The following is an 18,269-nucleotide window of genomic DNA, read 5'->3' as shown; positions in this document are numbered from 1 at the left end:
GAACAAACACCGATATATCCTCACGATGCAGGATTCAATAACTAAATTCATCAAATGTGCCCCACTTACGAACAAAACCGCGACAGAAGTTATCAAGGCTCTATCAGAGTACAGGATAGGTAACTTCAGGTGCCCCAAAGTAATCCTGACGGACATGGGAAAGGAGTTTTGTAACGAGCTGACCGATTCCTTTCTCGAACACTATAATATCAAACATGTCACCACAACTGCATATCACCTGCAGTCGAACGGCTCTATAGAACGAATGCATAGTGTCTTGGAAGACTATATTCGAACTGCCTGCAAAGAGAGAATAAACACTTGGGACAAGGTTTTAATAGAAATGGCGCGTGCCTATAACACTTCCGTTCATCAATCAACAGGTGAAGGGCCTCACAACCTCATGTTCTGTCACGAAGCCAACAATCCTGACGGTTTCCGCGAAAACCGATTGGAAACCGTGATTAGTAAGAAAATGTTGTGGATACGGAAATGGGAGGAACGGTTCGAGAAAGCTCTGGTCTGGCTTACCAAATCCAGAGAGAAAAACCAAAAACAAGTGGACCAAGGAACACGACGACAAACTCCTTTATATCAAGTGGGAAATGAAGTAATGATCAAGAACCATACGCGACAGAACGCCTTGAAGAGGATTTGGAATGGACCATTCGTCGTCGGCGAGATTAACGAACAAAAAGGAAATATCACTTACAAGAAAACCGTGGATGATTCCACGGCATCTTATTGGAAGACCCATCTGAATAATGCCAAACCGTACTACGAATACGACACCGGACCAAGGGAAAACCATCCAATCCCTAGAATTAAACTAAAACGGGTTCAGGGTAACGATTGGTTCTCCACGGAATAGAGTCTTAGTTTCTTTTGTTATGGGTGTAGCATTCTATCCCTAGCCTACTTCGATGTCTCAGTTATCAATGGGACTTTACTCCAGAAGGAAGTGGGCAAAGTATACATGTACCAGGAAAGATGGAAGATATTCCAATCCATTGACGCGAGTGGGTTCACCAAACCATTACTCGACATTCACGACAAACTCGGAGGCCTCCAGACGATACGGGATACCTATCTGGACCATTGGAACCCTGGTCAGCGATCCCTCGCCCAGTCCGCCCTGGACGCTTTAGATTTAGAATTTGCCCGTGCCTCGACACACAAGAATATTTTGGAAGTCATTTTAGACTTGGGTGCGCCTATTCTTCGAATGACGCGCCGCCCCTCTAAATTAAGGGAATCTCAATCCCACGGAACCAAAACGAGTACTCCGAAAGCGCTCGCGTCGAGCGATGTTACTGACGAAGCCTTGCGCGAAGTTGAGGCGGTATTTGGAAAACATGTCCTTCTGACGGGCCTGACAAATGAAATGTATCCCCTAAGGAAATCTTATCTCACGCCAAACATCAGACCGGAAAGAGGAATGTTCACCTTTTTAGGAACAATCCAAAAATCAATCTATGGAACTGCTGACGCAGATGATTTGGAAATAATTGATGGAAATCCAGCCTCACTAAAAAATGTAACGGACACTCTAAATCTTGTTGTAACCAAGTCCTTGCACATCAATCAAGTCCAAATTAATGTCTTGAATACAAATCACCTCGAACTCAAACACTCTTTGGAAACTGTATGGGGACAATTAGAATCATTGAAAGTAAAAGGTAACAAAACGCTTGCTTATCAGTAATACATGGAAGCTATAACTCTAAGTTTATTTGAAATTGAGGAACTGCAACGACTAATCGACCTGGTAATGACTGCCGTGCAATTGGGAAGGCATGGTATCATCGATACCACCCTTTTTACTCCAAAGGAGCTTATGACAGCTCTTCAAGCTTTCGACGCCAATGACAAAAAGACACTAATACCTATTAAAGAGGAAAATTACGAGAAGTTTATTGAAATAAGTGATTTAACTATAGCCACAGATAAAGGCAAACTTATCTGTATACTCACAGTGCCTTACTTAGAAAGGGAACCTTGGGTAATAATTCAGAATACCCCGGTGCCCGTAAGAATAAATCACACTTATGTAACGCTTGACCCAACATGTGCTTTAAAATTAGTACGTGAGAATTTTATAAGAGAAGTCACATTTCCTCAACTGAAACAGATAACCGATTATTTCATTGTTGATTACCGCGATGTGGGACATCGCAACGATACTATTGAACTTTGTGAGAAAATAACTGATCCCATACCACGAGGATGAACTCTCAGTCGTTTTCTCGTCACAGATATTGCTTACATAAGAACGCAGGGATCGCAAATAATCTTACCTTCGAAGCCAATTGAGGTAACCATAACATGCGCTTCAATGCAGACTTTTATTATTCAAATCACCAAGCCATCCCTGATAACCACGAATCAGAGCTGCGAACTTCAAACTTTGGTAACGCGGGTCAAATTAATCGTAGAACATATGACTTCTCAATTAACAGGAATACATGCAGATACCATTTCCCCGCTAAACAAATTTGTAACAGGCCGGGAAATTGTATTGCGTGGCGTGATTACCTTGGATACCCTCAAGAATCAAGGACAAGCCATTTGAGACCTTGAGAGTGTCCTCGCGAATAACGAAGCGACCCTTCGGGTCAACAATATACGGGCTAACTTCAAAGGTATAGGGATCCCATCAATAGCTGCCGTTTCTGGAACGATATCCGTCTTGTCTATTCTACTCTTGCTGTGGAAATTTAATACACCAACCTATATTTCGGCGTTCGCCGGATATTGTTGCGAAAGGAATCCCTCTGCTTTGGAAGTAGTAGAACGAAGGAAATTAAAACGCAGGATTAAGACACAGGCTAAACGTAACGCAAGAATCCTACGAGAGATCAGAAGCCGCAGAGACGCGCCTTTGTCTTCGTCGGGGGATGTGATAGAGCTGGAACATTTCTGATTGAATGTAAGAGTTTATATCCTCTTGTAGGAACATGACGGGAATCATTTGAATAAGTACGAAATTTATCATGCAGCGTAGCCCGCCTTATGCGCTTGGCTTCCTTATCGGCAGCAGTGCTCAAATTACGCGATTGTGCACTTCATATGCACTGTCGCCGAGCCCGGCGAGAGGCCGTGTGAGCAGTCTCAATGCTGCTTCCAGGCGTAACGCACGTCTAATTTAATATAATATAACGTTAACGCTTCCTCTTACCATTTGTTGTTATCAATTATCATTCAATTCTCTGTTTGAATAAACATATAAATACATATATGATCGTTGCGCAATATTTGCATGACATCTAGCGATGAGTCAGGGCGGCTAGGTGGTCTAGTGGAGTGAGGCTCCGGTAAAGCATGGCTAGATACCAGGTTTGATTCCAGGCTCCGTCGTTAATTTTTCAAAATCACCAGTTTTCCAAAATTATACGTTTCAATAATAGAAAATGCCTCGTGATTAATATTATTATTGATGATGCACATCCGCATTTCAATATTAGACGGTCATTGACTGTCTTACGATCTTCGCATCAGAAGCGTGAGATTCAAAAATGTAAACACACATACAGACATTCTTACAAGTTGTGCTCGAAGAGGAAGAAAACTTTCTATATTCACACATACTATCACAGCACAAGAAAACAAATTTAAACTTACTGGTAATGAGAGGAATTAACGACATCAGAGTCAGGTCGGCTAGGTGGTCTAGTAGAGTGAGGCTTCGGTAAAGCATCGCTGGATATCAGGTTCGATTCCTAGCTCCGTCGTTAATTTTTCGAATTCACCAGTTTTTTAGAATTATACGTTTCAACAATGAAAAATGCCTCGTGATTAATATCAATATTGATGATGCATATCCGCATTTCAATATAAGACGGTCATTGACTGTCTTACGAGCTTCGCATCTGAAGCGTAAGATTCCGTAATGTAAACACACTCACAGACATTCTCACAAGTTGTGCTTAAAGAGGAAGAACACTTTCTATATTCACACATACTATCACAGCACAAGAAAACAAATCTGAAGTTACCGGTGATGAGAGGAATTGACGACATCAGAGTCAGGGTGGCTAGGTGGTCTAGTGGAGTGAGGCTCCGGTAAAGCATCGCTAGATACCAGGTTCGGTTCCTGGCTCTATCGTTAATTTTTCGAATTCACCAGTCTTTCAAAATTACACGTTTCAGCGATGAAAAATGCCTCGTGATTGATATCAATATTGATGATGCATATCCGCATTTCAATATTAGACGGTCATTGACTGTCTTACGAGCTTCGCATCAGAAGCGTGAGATTCCGAAATGTAAACACACTTACAGACATTCTCACAAGTTGTGCTCGAAGAGGAAGAACACTTCATATATTCACACATACTATCACAGCACAACAAAACAAATTTAAACTTACTGGTGATGAGAAAAATAAACGACATCAGAGTCAGGGTGGCTAGGTGGTCTAGTGGAGTGAGGCTCCGGTAAAGCATCGCTAGATACCAGGTTCGATTCCAGGCTCCGTCGTTAATTTTTCAAATTCACTAGTTTTCCAAAATTACCCGTTTCAACAATTAAAAATGCCTCGTGATCAATATTATTATTGATGATGCATATCCGCATTTCAAGATTAGACGGTCATTGACTGTCTTACGAGCTTTGCATCAGAAGTGTTAGATTCCAAAATGTAAATACACTTACAGACATTCTTACAAGTTGAGTTCGAAGAGGAAGAACACTTTCTATGTTCACACATACTATCACAGCACAAGAAAACGAATTCGAACCTACTGGTGATGAGAGGAATTAACGACATCAGAGTCAGGGCGGCGAGGAAGTCTAGTGGAGTAAGGCTCCGGTGAAGCATCGCTAGATACCAGGTTCGATTCCTGGCTCCGTCGTTAATATTTTGAATTTACCAGTTTTTCCAAATCACACGTTTCAACAATGAGAAATGCCTTGTAATCATAATTAATATTAAGGATGCATATCCGCATTTCAATGTTAGACGGTCATTGACTGTCTTACGAGCTTCGCATCAGAAGCGTAATATTCCAAAATTTGAACTCACTCACACACATTCTTACAAGTTGTGCTTGAAGAAAAAGAACACTTTCTATATTCACACATACTATCACAGCACAAGAAGACAAATTTAAACTCACTTGTGATGATAGGAATCAACGACATCAAAGTCAGGGCGGCTAGGTGGTCTAGTGGAGTAAGGCTCCGGTAAAGCATCGCTAGATACCAGGTTCGATTACTGGCTCCGTCGTAATTTTCTGAATTCACCAGTTTTCCAAAATTATACGTTTCAACAATGAAAAATTCCTCGTGATTAATATTAATATTGATAATGCATATCCGCATTTCAATATTAGACGGTCATTGACTGTCTTACGAGCTTCGCATCAGAAGCGTTAGATTCCAAAATGTAAACACACTTACAGACATTTTTACAAGTTGTGCTGGAAGAGAAAGAACACTTCCTATATTCACACATACTATCACAGCACAAAAAAACAAATTTGAACTTACTGGTGATGAGAGGAATTAACGACATCAGAGTCAGGGCGCCTAGTGGGTCTAGTGGATTGAGGCTCCGGTAAAACATCGCTGGATCCCAGGTTCGATTCCAGGCTCCGTCGTTAATCCCTTGAATTCACCAGTTTTCCAAAATTATACGTTTCAACAATAAAAAATGCCTCGTGAATAATATTAATATTGATGATGCATATCCGCATTTCAATATCAGACGGTCATTGACTGTCTTACAAGCTTTGCATCAGAAGCGTGAGATTCCAAAATGTAAACACACTTACAGACATTCTTACAAGTTGTGCTCGAAGAGGAAGAACACTTCCTATATTTACACATACTATCATAACACAAGAAAACAAATTTGAACTTACCGGTGATGAGAGGAATTAACGACATACGAGTAAGGGCGACTAGGTGGTCTAGTGAAGTAAAGCTCCGATAAAGCATCGCTAGATACCAGGTTTGATTTCTGGCTTCGTCTTTACCTTTCCAAATTTTCCAATTCTTCAGAATTATACGTTTCAGCAATGGAAAATGCCTCGTGATTAATATCAATATTGATGATGCATATCCGCATTCCAATATAAGACGGTCATTAACTGTCTTACGAGCTTCGCATCAGAAGCGTAAGATTCCAAAATGTAAACACACTCACAGACATTCTCACAAGTTGTGCTCAAAGAGGAAGAACACTTTCTTCATTCACACGTATTATCACTACACAAGAAAACAAATTTGAACTTACTGGTGATGAGAGGAATCAACGACATCAGAGTCAGGGCGGCTAGGTTGTCTAGTGGAGTAAGGCTCCGGTAAAGCATCGCTAGATACCAGGTTCGATTCCTGGCTCCGTCGTTAATTTTTCGAATTTACCAGTTTTCCAAAATTATACGTTCTAACAATGTGACCTGCAATGTTGCACATTACTAGTAATAGTCTGTCATAATAATTGGGTTCTTCACAACGGATGTTTGTATTGTTGTAGTTAAAAGTATGTTGTTTATTTATACCATGTTTTGTTAGAGCGGTGTGACGTTCTTCAATCTCATGCACATCGCGTTGATGCTCTTCGATTCTGGTGTTGAGGTGGCGGCCAGTTTGTCCGAAATAAACTTGGTTGCAATCATTGCAAGGTATTTTATACACAACGTTGGATCGTTTGCCAATGGGGATCTTATCTTTTCCCGTGTCAAAGACTAATTGTAAATCTTTCGAATTTTTTCCAACAAACTTGACATTATGTTTGGTAAATAGACGGTTCAATGACTCAAAGAGACCAGATACATGTGGGATGGGAATATATGTAGTAGCAGGTCTACTGTTGTCATCTGCGGCAGCAGAGTCAATATTATTGTCAGGTAAGTTGTTGATGTAGGTGCGTCTCTTATTAATATGTTTGTGTAATAGGCCATGAGGATAATCATTCCATCTTGGTACATTGTATATGAGCGACAGATTTTTTTCCTGGAACTCTGTACTAGAAAGTTTGATGGCTCGGTCAACTAGGTTAATGATGGTGCCTATTTTGTAGGACATTGGGTGGTGAGAATTAAAATTCAAATATCTTTGTGACCAGGTTTTTTTGTGGAACCAATCTGTTTCGATATTATTGTTGTTGTGTATCAGCAATACATCTAAGAAATTGATGGCCTTATTTTCTTCTATTTCGATAGTAAATTGTAATCGTGGATGATATCGGTTAAAAATATTAAGAGTTTGATCTATTTTTTCTTTAGGAACAGCAGTGAGAATATCATCAACATATCGAAAATAGAACGGTTAATTAAAATCAAGATTGTTAATGCAAGACATTTCCAAGTCTTCCATGACAAGGTCTGACAAGATTGGGGAGAGAGGAGATCCCATGGGCAACCCGAATTGTTGTGCATACTTATCGTTGTTAAATTTGAATATTGCGGAATCAAAACATATTTTCAAAGCTTTATCCAGTTTGTGACGGGTTTTGAGTCCGCACGAATAATGTGGGGGGGGGGGGGGGGGAGAGACAATTAGAGACGGGGCGGATGTGAAAGGTAAAACTTGGTGTGTATATTTGTGCAAAAGGGGTCGACTTAAACTAAGAGGTATAAAAGGGTTGTAGACTTGAGCGGGGGCTGATCACGCCTCAGCCCTTAGCGTTACTTAATACTAACTTACAGGTACGCGCGCGGGGGGGGGGGGGGGGGAAGGAGTGTGGGAGGTGACGGGGAATGTGAGGTCGGAAGGGTTGGTATTGCGAGGGGAGGAGCAGATCGGCTGTAGAATGCAGGCTAACCTGGTGTCGTCGGCGTGTGTGTGTGTGTGTCTCGAGGTGTGGTGGAGTGTGGCTGGGTCTCGCTGGTTCCTGGAGTCGGCGTGCGTGTAGCGGGGTGTGTCGGTGTGAGTGTGGTGGTTTCTCTCGTTCTTTCTTTCTCTCTCTCTTTCGCTCGTAGCCTAGGCTGCTCTGGTCTTGTTGCTGTCACGGCCGTGATCGTACTGCTCTTCGCGCTCGGCTTTGCCGAGCGTCGGGGGGCTTCGGTTATGTTCGGGCCTTTCCCGACGGGACGGGACTCACCCGTTCGGCTCTTCCCCGCGGGTTTGGGGTTTTTTGTGACTTGCACTCTAGGTGCAACGTCACAACTCCCCCCTCCCCACGCGGGGCGAGGCCTATAGGGTGAGCCGGTTTCGGTGACGGATTTTGTGGTCATTTCGTCTGTGTATTCTCCTTTTGTTATTTCTGTTGTTTCTGTGTTGTCTGCTCCGATCTGTCGGGGGTAAGGGATGTAGGTTGGGTTGTATTTGCGGGGTGTGTGTTTAGTGTGGGTTGTGGGTTGTCTTATATCTACTTATTCTACTTGATCTCTTGTGTCTTAATCAAAATCATGTTTTTTTTTTTTTTTTTTTTTTTTTTCTTATACAAACTTATTCTATTCTTATATTATTTTGTACTTAAGTTTTTGGTTTTGTTTTGGTGGTTCTCGTCGGTGTGGATCTTGGTGAGTTTTTGCGTTGTTCTTTGGTCCTCGTGGCTCGTGATTGTTTCTCCCTTCTCCTCTCTCTTTTTGGGTTGTGTTCTGTTTCTTTGGTCTCCGTCTGTCGTTGTTCGTCCGTCGGTTTGGTGTTGTTAGTGTATTTAGTGTTTTCTGTTTTGTCCCCTCTTTTTTTTTTTGTATCGTATTGCGTCCCGTGTTGTGTGTGCGTCGTTTTTACGTTGTTCGTCCGTCCGTTTGGTGTTGTCAGTTTGTCTAGTGTTTTCTGTTTTGTTCTTTCTTCTGTTTGCGTATTGTTTTCCGTTTTTTGTATCGTCTTGAGTCCCGTGTGGTGTGTGTGGTCGGTTGGGGTGTTTGTATATGTTCGACTGTGTCCGTGAGTGAGGTGGTGTCGGTGTTACTGCCTGTGTCGTTGTCCGTCGTTTGCGTCTGTAGCGTGCTTGTGTGTGTGGTTTCTATGTGTCTAACTGTCTCTGCGGTGGAGGTGGTGGAATCTGTGTCGCTGTCAGTGTCTGGTGTGTTTGGGGGTTGTGTTTTGTGTGGTGCTGTTTGATGTGTGGTGTGTGGTTGGCGTGTTGAGGTGCTGGCTTCTGTTTCGTCAGTGTTTGTGCGTTGGAGTGCTCGTCTGGTCATGTATCTGTCTCGTTCGGCTTGTAGTTCGTCGTCCAGGGTGCTTGTTGATTGTAGGTTGGCAATTATGGCTATTATTTCGGGGGGTGGTCCTGTGCGTTTTTTGTATGTTTGTTCTGTCTGCGTCGGTTCTGTGTGTCTGTCCATGTTGGCGAATGTCTGTAAGATCCTGTCTTCTGTTGTTTGTGGTCTCGCGAATCTGGTGTGTGCCCATTGAGGGGGTGATGCGGGGGGTAGTGTGTGCCGTGGTGTTGGTGTGGGTGTGGGGCGTGTGGTTGTGTGGGGTGTTTGTTTCTTGGCGGGTGGGTGTGTAGTCGTGTGTGTGGCCGTGGTTCGTGTGGTTTTGGTAACTGTTGGTGGGTGTGTGACAATTTGTGGTGGGTGTGGTGTGTCTGTGTTAGCTTGTGTGCAGGTTTGTATGTGTTCTGTGTATTTTGTGCCCCGGACCAGCCCGTTGCATTTCGGGCATTGCCTTGGTCCGGAGAGTGTAATTGTGTGTGTGGTCATCGGTGTGTGTGTTTGTGAGTGTCTCTGTGTGGCTGTGGGTGCAGTGGTTGTTATGTGTGTTGTTGTCGTGGTGGTCTGTGTTACCTGTATGAATGTGGTGGGTGTCGGTAGTAGGGTTCGTCGGGTCTCAGTCTGGTGTGTGCCGTCGCGTCCGTATCTGTGTGGGTGTGGGGCCTGTCCTGGTGTTTGCAATAGTGGTGTTTTTTCTGTCTGTGTTGTCGTTGTCGTCGGTCTCGTCAGTCGCAGTGTCATCAGGGCCGGTATTTTTGGTTGCTGCTTATCCATGTTGTGTTTCTGTGGGGTGAATACACATGTTAGTTTATTTTCGGGGTGTGTTATCGGGCGTGGTTCTTTTATTGCTTATTTGATTATGTATATAATTTTAGGTCTTCTATGTGACATTTTCCTATGTTTTTACCGCTTTCTGTTGTTAATTCGTATATTGTGGGTGAGACTTTCCTAGTGATTATGTATGGGCCTATGAATTTTTTACTTAACTTTGCTGTTCGTTCTGGTCCGGATGAGAGCATATGGTTCTTTTTCAGTACTCTGTCTCCTTCCTTGAATTGAATGTCTCGTCTTCGTAGGTTGTAGTAGTGTGCTTGTTTTTCGTTTGCTTCTATTAAGTGCCTCTGTACTTCGTCTCTAAGTATTTGTAGTCGTCTCAAGTGGTCTGTCCATCTGTCTGTGTCTTGTAATTCTATTTCGTCGTCGTTTTCTAACTGATTTCTTAGACATTGTGTGGGACTTAGTTCCCTTCCTAGGTTTAAAAAGGCTGGTGTGTGTTTAGTTGATGTGTGTGTACATGTATTGATTGCGAATTGTAAGTCTTGTAAGTGTATGTCCCATTCTGTGTGGTCGTTGTTTACGTAGGCTTGGATCATTGTTTTAGCGGTTCTGTTGACTCGCTCTACGGGGTTGGCTTGTGCGTGGTATGGGGGGATTGTTGCGTGTCTTATGTTGAATTTTTGTGTCAGTTCGCGTATGAGTTTGTTTATGTATGGTGTGCCGTTATCTGTTAGTAGTATGCGCGGTGTACCCCATCGTGATATTACGTGTGAGTGGAATGTCTGTTCTACTGTTTTTGCATTTGCTTTGCGTATCGGTATGATTTCCACCCATTTGGTGTATAGGTCTTCGAACACTATGACATATTGGTTTCCCGTTTTTGATAGTGGGAGTGGGCCCATGATGTCGGAGGCTACTACTGTCCACGGTTCTTCGATAATTCTAATGCCCATTAGTCCTGCCGGTCGCGCTTGTGTTGTTTTTGTTCTTTGGCATATGTCACATTTTTTTATGTAGTTTACTGTGTCTCTGTACATCCCCGGCCAATAATATTTTTTTGCTACTCTTTGGTATGTCTTTTCGATCCCTAAGTGGTCTGCTTGTGTTACGTCGTGGTTTTCGTGTAGTATGTGTGTTATTTTGTCTTTGGGTATGACTAGTTTCCATGGGTTTGTGTCTGGTAGGAGGTTTGAGTGTAGGGGGTTAGGGCGGTGGAAGTATAGTTGATTGTTTCTGATTCGCCACGACTCGTTTTTCTCTGGGCGTGTTTGTACTTGTGTTTTCTTGCATGTGTACCACTTGTCTGTCGTGTCTTCTATTGTGTCTATGTGTTCTTCGTCTTCGTGTCGTCTTGAAAGTGCGTCTGGTACGTCGTGCATTGTACCTTTTCGGTGTGTAATGTCAAAGTCGTATTCTAATAGTTCTAATGCCCATCGTGCAAGTCGGCCTGTGGGGTTTTTTAATTCTCTAAGCCACTTCAGTGCGTGGTGATCTGTAATAACTTTGAATTGATACCCTTCCACGTACGGTCTGAATTTTTTAATGGACCAGAGTACCGCCAAACATTCTCTCTCAGTTGTCGAGTATTTACGTTCTGCCTCGCTTAGCGCACGGCTAGCGTAGGCTATGACATGCTCTTCGTCATCGAGAGATTGTGTTAGTACGGCACCTATCCCTGTTCCGCTAGCGTCTGTTTGTAGTGTGAATGTTCGTGTGTAGTCTGGGCATGCGAGTGTGGGTGGTGATGTGAGTGCGTGTTTGATTGTGTTCATTGCGTTTTCTTGTTCTTCCCCCCCAGTGCCATTTCTGGTCTTTTTTCAGTAGTCGTGTTAGTGGTTCTGTAATGTGTGCGAAGTTAGGTATGAAGCGTCTGTACCATGATGCCATGCCAATTAGTCTCCGTAGTTGTTTTATTGTTTTTGGGCTTGGGTAGTCTTCTATGGGTTGTGTTTTGTCGGGGTCTATGTGTAGTCCGTGTCTGTCTACTATGTATCCGAGATATTTTACTTGTGCGCATCCTAATTCGCACTTCTCTGGGTTTATTGTTAGTCCCGCGTCTGTAATTCTTTTGAGTATTTGTTCTAGTCTTTGTAAGTGTTCGTCGAATGTTTGTGTTACTATTATTATGTCGTCTAAGTATGCGAATGCATATGGTTCGCATTCTGGGCCTATGAGTCTGTCTAGTAGTCTTTGGAATGTCGCCGGTGCGCCTGTCAGTCCGTATGGCATTCTTTTAAATTGAAATAAGCCCATTCCCGGGACTGTAAAGGCTGTTATGTGTTTACTGTCTTCGTCGAGTGGTATTTGGAAGTATGCTTGGCTTAAGTTGATTTTTGATATGTACTGTGCTGTCCGTAGTTTGTCTAATATTGCTGTCATGTATGGTAGTGGGTATGCGTCTTTTTTTGATACTGAGTTTACTTTTCTAAAGTCTAAACAGAAGCGATAGGTGTTATTTGGTTTTTTTATCATAACAATTGGGCTCGACCATTCGCTTTCTGATGGTTCTATCACGTCTTCTCTTAGCATTTTGCCTATTTCTGTGTGAATGGCTTCTCTAATTTTTGGTGATACCATATAGTATCTTTGTTTTATGGGTGCGTGTCCTTGTGTGTCTATTTTGTGTTTAATTAGGTGTGTTAGCCCGAGTTGGCCTGGTAGTGTTGAGATTTTCTGCTGTATTGTCGTCTGTAGTTGTGTGTGTTGTGATTGTGTGAGTTCTTGTATTCCTGCGCATATCTGTGGTTCGGTTTCTTTGTCGGTTTGTGTGTCGTCTGTTGTTTGTGCGTTTGTGGGTATGATTTTTTGATTTGTGATTTGTGTGTTCTGTGGGTTGTCTTTTTGGGGGGTGTTTTCCGGTGGTGTCTTTGTGCTGGGTAGTGTTGGTGTTAGTGGTTTTTGTTTCATGGTTGTTTTTTTTTGTGTTTTCGTGTCTTTCTGTTGTTTTCGGGTTCGTTTGTTGTTTTGTTGCTTCTAATTTTTCTGCTGCTTTTGCTTGTTTTGTGTGTGTTTGTGTTGATTGGTGTCGTGTTTCTCGTGTTTGATGTATTTGTTTGTATTCTTTGAGTGGTGTTGGTAGTTCTTGTGGTCTGGCTTGCATGTGGTAGTGTGTCTGTGGGTCGTCTATAAGTGACCATGTGTTTTTTCCATAATTTATTTGTATTCCAAATCTCATTAAGCCGCTGTTCCCAATGATACATTGCGAGCCTAAGTTTGGTATTAATCCGAAATTAATTTCTTTTGTTATGTTGCCGAGGCGTATTGGGAGTGTTACTGCTCCTTCTATCGTCACCTGTGTTCCGTTTCCCATTGTAGCTGTTCTGTCGTGTGTCTCGTCTATTGGTGTGTTTGTGTTGTGTAGTATTTGTATTACTTCTGCGCCTAGGTATGAGTGTGTCGCGCCTGTGTCTATTAATGCGTTTAATTCGTGACCGTGTATTTCGATTCTGATGTGAAATCTACTTTCCGTTCTGTTGTTATCTGTTGTAGGTGCTACTGTCTCGGGTGTGTTCGTGTTGTTTGTGGGGTTGCCCTCCACCCTTACTGGGTCAACCCTTACTCGTTTCCCTGGTTCTGTACCTGTGTGCATTGCCATCTGAAGTGTCCGGGTTGGTTGCAGTTAAAACATCTGCGTGGTGTTGTGCCTGTGTTTGAGTTCGTTTGTGTTTGTTGCGGAGTGTAGTGTGGTGAGTTATACGTGATTGCGGGGTATCGAGTCTGTTGCGTGTTTTGGTTTGTTTGGTTTCGTCGTATGTTGTCTGTGAGTGCCGGTGGTATATTGGGTGTTGGGAGTATTGCTGGGCGGGGTTGTGTTTGTGCGTACTTGTATGGGATGTATTGTGTGTGGTGTGTTTGGTGTGTGTAGGTTTCTCGTGGGTGCGTGTAGTTATTTAATATTGTTTGTCTTGTGTTTTCCCATTCGATGTTTGCTTCCCATTCTTTCGCGGCTATTTCCAGTTGGTCGAAGTTCGCGAAGTCGTATGGTTTTATGTATGCCTTGTATTCTATTTTCATGTTTCTGTATGCTAAGTCTAATTGTGTTCGTGGGTGGTATGGTGGTTTTAGTTTTGATAGTAGTGTTCTAAATTGTATTAAGAATTGTGTAATTTTTTGTGTTGGTCCTTGTACGTAGTTTTTGATTTTTTGTTCCAGTCTGTCCCTATGTTGTATGTCTTGAAATGCGTGTGTAATGTCTCTTTCGAATTCTCCCAGTGTTCGCCATTTGCCTCTATTTAATCTGTACCAGTTTTTTGCGTCACCTTCGAGTATCGGGCTGAGGTTGTTGATTAATTGTGTATCGTGTATTTCATAACCCGTTTGATAGTCGCGGAGATTTTGTAAAAATTCGTCTATGTCTTCGTTTGTGTTTCCCGAGTATTTTATGTTCCATGTTTGTATTGTTTTCATTGCCATTGCTGGCTGATTCCAGTATGTACTGTTCGGGTTTGGTGTGTGGTTTAGGTGTGTCGTGTTTTGGTTGTTTGTGGGGTGTATTGACTGTGTGCTGTATATGTGTGGGTCTTCGTATTCGTTTCTGTCGCTTGGTAGTGCTCCGAGGTCTATCAGATTTTGTATAAGTCGTGTGTTACGAGTGTTGGTGGCTAAAAATGTGTCTGTTCCCGTGAAGTGTCGGTTCGTTTGACTGGTTGTTACCGTGTTAGTTTGCGTGTGTGTAGGTGTTGGGATTGTATTGTATGATTGTGTGGGATTTGTTGGTTCTGGGCTTTCTTGATGTTGAATTTGTGTACTATGTAAATTATGTGTATTCTCTATGATAGCTGCATCGATTATATTTATTGCGTTTGGTGAATTTATCGAGCGTCTTCTATTTATTTCCTGCGGTTGGGTCGGCGTTTGTTGATCTCGTGTCGCGCGTGGCTCGCTCTGTGTCGAGTTGTTTTGGTTGCGTTCGGGTGTGTGTATGTCCATGTGTTCGCGCGCTAGGCCTTGCGGTTCTCTGTGTCCTTGGTCTGCCATTGTGTGTCTCGTGTTTGGTAGTGTGTGTGTTTAACTGTCTTTATTCGAATTTTCGTGACTGTGTAACTTTGTTTCGTGAGTCTGTGTGTACTTTGTTAGCGTTCATTCCTGTGTTTTGTCTCTTAATTGTTCGTATTTGGGGTAAAAATGTGGGTAATTTACGTTGGGCGCCAATTTGTGACGGGTTTTGAGTCCGCACGACTAATGTGGGGGGGGCGGGGGAGAGACGATTAGAGACGGGGCGGATGTGAAAGGTAAAACTTGGTGTGTATATTTGTGCAAAAGGGGTCGACTTAAACTAAGTGGTACAAAAGGGTTGTAGACTTGAGCGGGGGCTGATCACGCCTCAGCCCTTAGCGTTACTCAATACTAACTTACAGGTACGCGCGGGGGGGGGGGGGGGGGGGAAGGAGTGTGGGAGGTGACGGGGAATGTGAGGTCGGAAGGGTTGGTATTGCGAGGGGAGGGTGGTGTAGTGTGACGGGGAGTGTGAGGTAGAAAGGGTTGGTATTGCGAGGGGAGGAGCAGATCGGCTGTAGAATGCAGGCTAACCTGGTGTCGTCGGCGTGTGTGTGTGTGTGTCTCGAGGTGTGGTGGAGTGTGGCTGGGTCTCGCTGGTTCCTGGAGTCGTCGGCGTGCGTGTAGCGGGGTGTGTCGGTGTGAGTGTGGTGGTTTCTCTCGTTCTTTCTTTCTCTCTCTCTTTCGCTCGTAGCCTAGGCTGCTCGGGTCTTGTTGCTGTCACGGCCGTGATCGTACTGCTCTTCGCGCTCGGCTTTGCCGAGCGTCGGGGGGCTTCGGTTATGTTCGGGCCTTTCCCGACGGGACGGGACTCACCCGTTCGGCTCTTCCCCGCGGGTTTGGGGTTTGTTGTGACTTGCACTCTAGGTGCAACGTCACAACGTTTTCGATGCGCATTCGTCGTCGTTACAATTTTTATATAATTATTCTTGTCCGCGTGACTTACAACCGATGCATCGGGTGATTTTTTAAACAGTAATTCGAGTAATCCAGGTTTTCTCTCATAACTTTTATCCCCCACATTGACCAGATCATCAGTGAAATTGATCGGTGTATCCCCAATCATCATACCGTTTGTCAACTTTCGAACACTGTATGTAGTATCCAAATCCCTCTTTTTACTTGAGCTGAACATTTTCAAATATTGTGCCGTGGAATCCGTTGTTTTCTTCACCGGCGTACTTGTAGTGGAAATTTCACCAACCTTTAGTGTTTTATCATTTGCATCCATGAAATTGCCCTCATCCATATCCTAATCCTCCTCATGATCATCATCATCATCCCCGGTCCTCTCGTCGTCTTTTTCTTTTTCTTTTTTCATTGTCACATCCGGTAGTTCCGTTTTAATTTCACGTTTAATATACTGCTGTCTTGAGGTATCAACCAATTCTTGCAACGATGTTACTAAAGGCTTGAATACCTCTCCCATAACCTGTTCGGTCGTGTCCTTGTCCAACTTGAGCATCTTATGCTTCCGCCGTATGACATCGGATGCTTTTGACATTTCACTCAATGTATCGCTATGCTTACGAATCTTGGCACTCTCCATGTTGCCGGCTCGATTGTTGCAACTGTAAGGTGATAAATCCAAATTTTGAATTTATCCGCGGTTAAAATCGAATTCTATAATCGAAGAATTAATCGATCCTCGATTTCTCATTTCCCCCCCCCCCCCCCTCCGATCACACTACCGAGTTCGCTTTCGTGAGCTCGGTCTCTTTGCTCTGGGACGTCGAAGGGACCGGTCATCCGCTCATCTCTCTATAGTCGACTCAACGGAAACTGGCCAGTAATTAAAACAAGATTTAACGTGGAGAAAATATTGGAATCATCAACTTCGATCCTGGATTCCAGTCCCAGGGCAGGAGCCAACGTGGAAAAAAAACGAGCATCATAGATAAGCCAAAATTTGAATTATTGTTCATTCAAAAATCTCACCGAACTCCGAGACAGATCAGAAAACGATGTATAAATTGGAATGAGTGTGTGTGTGTATCTGTATGTGACTGTGTGTGAAAATATGTGCCTCATATGTTAAATAAAAGTAAAAACAATATGAATTGATCTTACACAACGAAACTGTGCAAGTTTATGTTAGTTTATGCTTATAAAGCAGTCAAACCCCTTCCTATATCGCCCCCCATTGATTTCGCTATTCTTGTCAATTACGGTAAAACTGTAATTGTCATCATTCGAGAATGCCGAGCACAAGTCTTCAAGTTGCTGATACGTCATGTCCGTGTTCACATGATCGTTGTAGATATGTTTCAGATTCATATCATCCTGCCGAAATAGCACCAACAAGTTTGCATTGTCACGCACTAGGTGTTTCGGAATGCGCGCGTACGTTTGACTTAAATAAAAGCTATCGATATCGCGATGCCTGCCCATGCTGAAGTATGCTCTGATATTATCTTGTTTTTCACAAGCCACATCGTCGGAAATCATAACAGAGTTGGGGCGAGCATCTTCCGGTTTTACAACCTCATCGTTCTCGCGAAATGGGAAATAACCCACTCCCTGCACGGGTTCTAGTAACTTTTGCAAAAATTGATACTTTGGCTGGATGAGAGATTTCGAATAGACGTAGACATTTTCGAATCGCAATTCATTGCCGTGGGTGATGAGTGAGAGAAGAGCGTTAGTTTCACCGCAATTGGATGCACCGCAAAAAATTGCTCTCACGGTATTTGATAGCAATTTTCCATGTCGTTTTCCTATCTTCCTCTTACCCCGTCGAACCATTTTATCGAAATTTGCGATAGGTAGTTAATCGGGCTGATCTTGGAATCTCATGATGCTTCATTAGCATGACAACGAAAACTGAGATAACGGTACATAAATTCCGCCTTTTATAGAAGTCACGTTAGTTGTAGCCCGACTATGAGGATGTGCACACGGAAGAAACACGGTGGTGGTTTGTTAAATAACATCATCAATCATCTCCCAGTTGAATTGCATGTGCCAGGGTATCAGTACTGCGGACCTGGAACGAAATTGGCCAAGAGGTTGGCTCGTGGAGATTTAGGGATCAATCCGCTGGATGCCGCGTGTAAAGACCACGACATTGCATACGCAAAGAGTCGCGATATCGCAGCGAGAAATCTTGCCGACAAAGCGCTCGCTAAGGACGCGTGGAATCGCGTCTTGGCCAAGGACGCTAGTGTGGGTGAAAAGGCTGTAGCCTGGGGAGTCACCAACACCATGAAAGCTAAATCTGAACTCGAAATGGGCTCAGCTGCGAAGCGGTCGAAACTTGGAGTGGCTGCGAAGAAGAAATTTAGAACTGGCGGGAAGAGTAAACAGCGGAAGAGAACTGTGAATCTTAAATCCATTATCGCAGCAGCAAAGGTCGCCATGCGACCGGGTTATAAAGCTGTCGAGTCG

The 18,269-nt window shown here is 43.3% G+C and overlaps 1 protein-coding gene across 1 annotated transcript; it reads right to left on the bottom strand.

Annotated features, from left to right (window-relative positions):
- Positions 1 to 8,717: 8,717 nt before the first annotated feature.
- Positions 8,718 to 16,431, bottom strand: LOC124294538 (mucin-2-like). The gene is made up of 2 exons (XM_046740169.1): positions 16,303 to 16,431; positions 8,718 to 9,893 (listed from the first exon to the last, which is right to left on the bottom strand). The coding sequence occupies exons 1-2, from the start codon at positions 16,429 to 16,431 to the stop codon at positions 8,718 to 8,720; spliced, it is 1,305 nt and encodes a 434-aa protein (XP_046596125.1).
- Between the last annotated feature and the right edge of the window lie 1,838 nt (positions 16,432 to 18,269).

The sequence above is a fragment of the Neodiprion lecontei genome, chromosome 1 (genome assembly GCF_021901455.1).
Source record: "Neodiprion lecontei isolate iyNeoLeco1 chromosome 1, iyNeoLeco1.1, whole genome shotgun sequence".
Lineage (NCBI taxonomy): Eukaryota > Metazoa > Arthropoda > Insecta > Hymenoptera > Diprionidae > Neodiprion > Neodiprion lecontei.
Note: the sequence above shows the minus strand (reverse complement) of the source record. Positions and strands in the feature narration are given on the sequence as shown.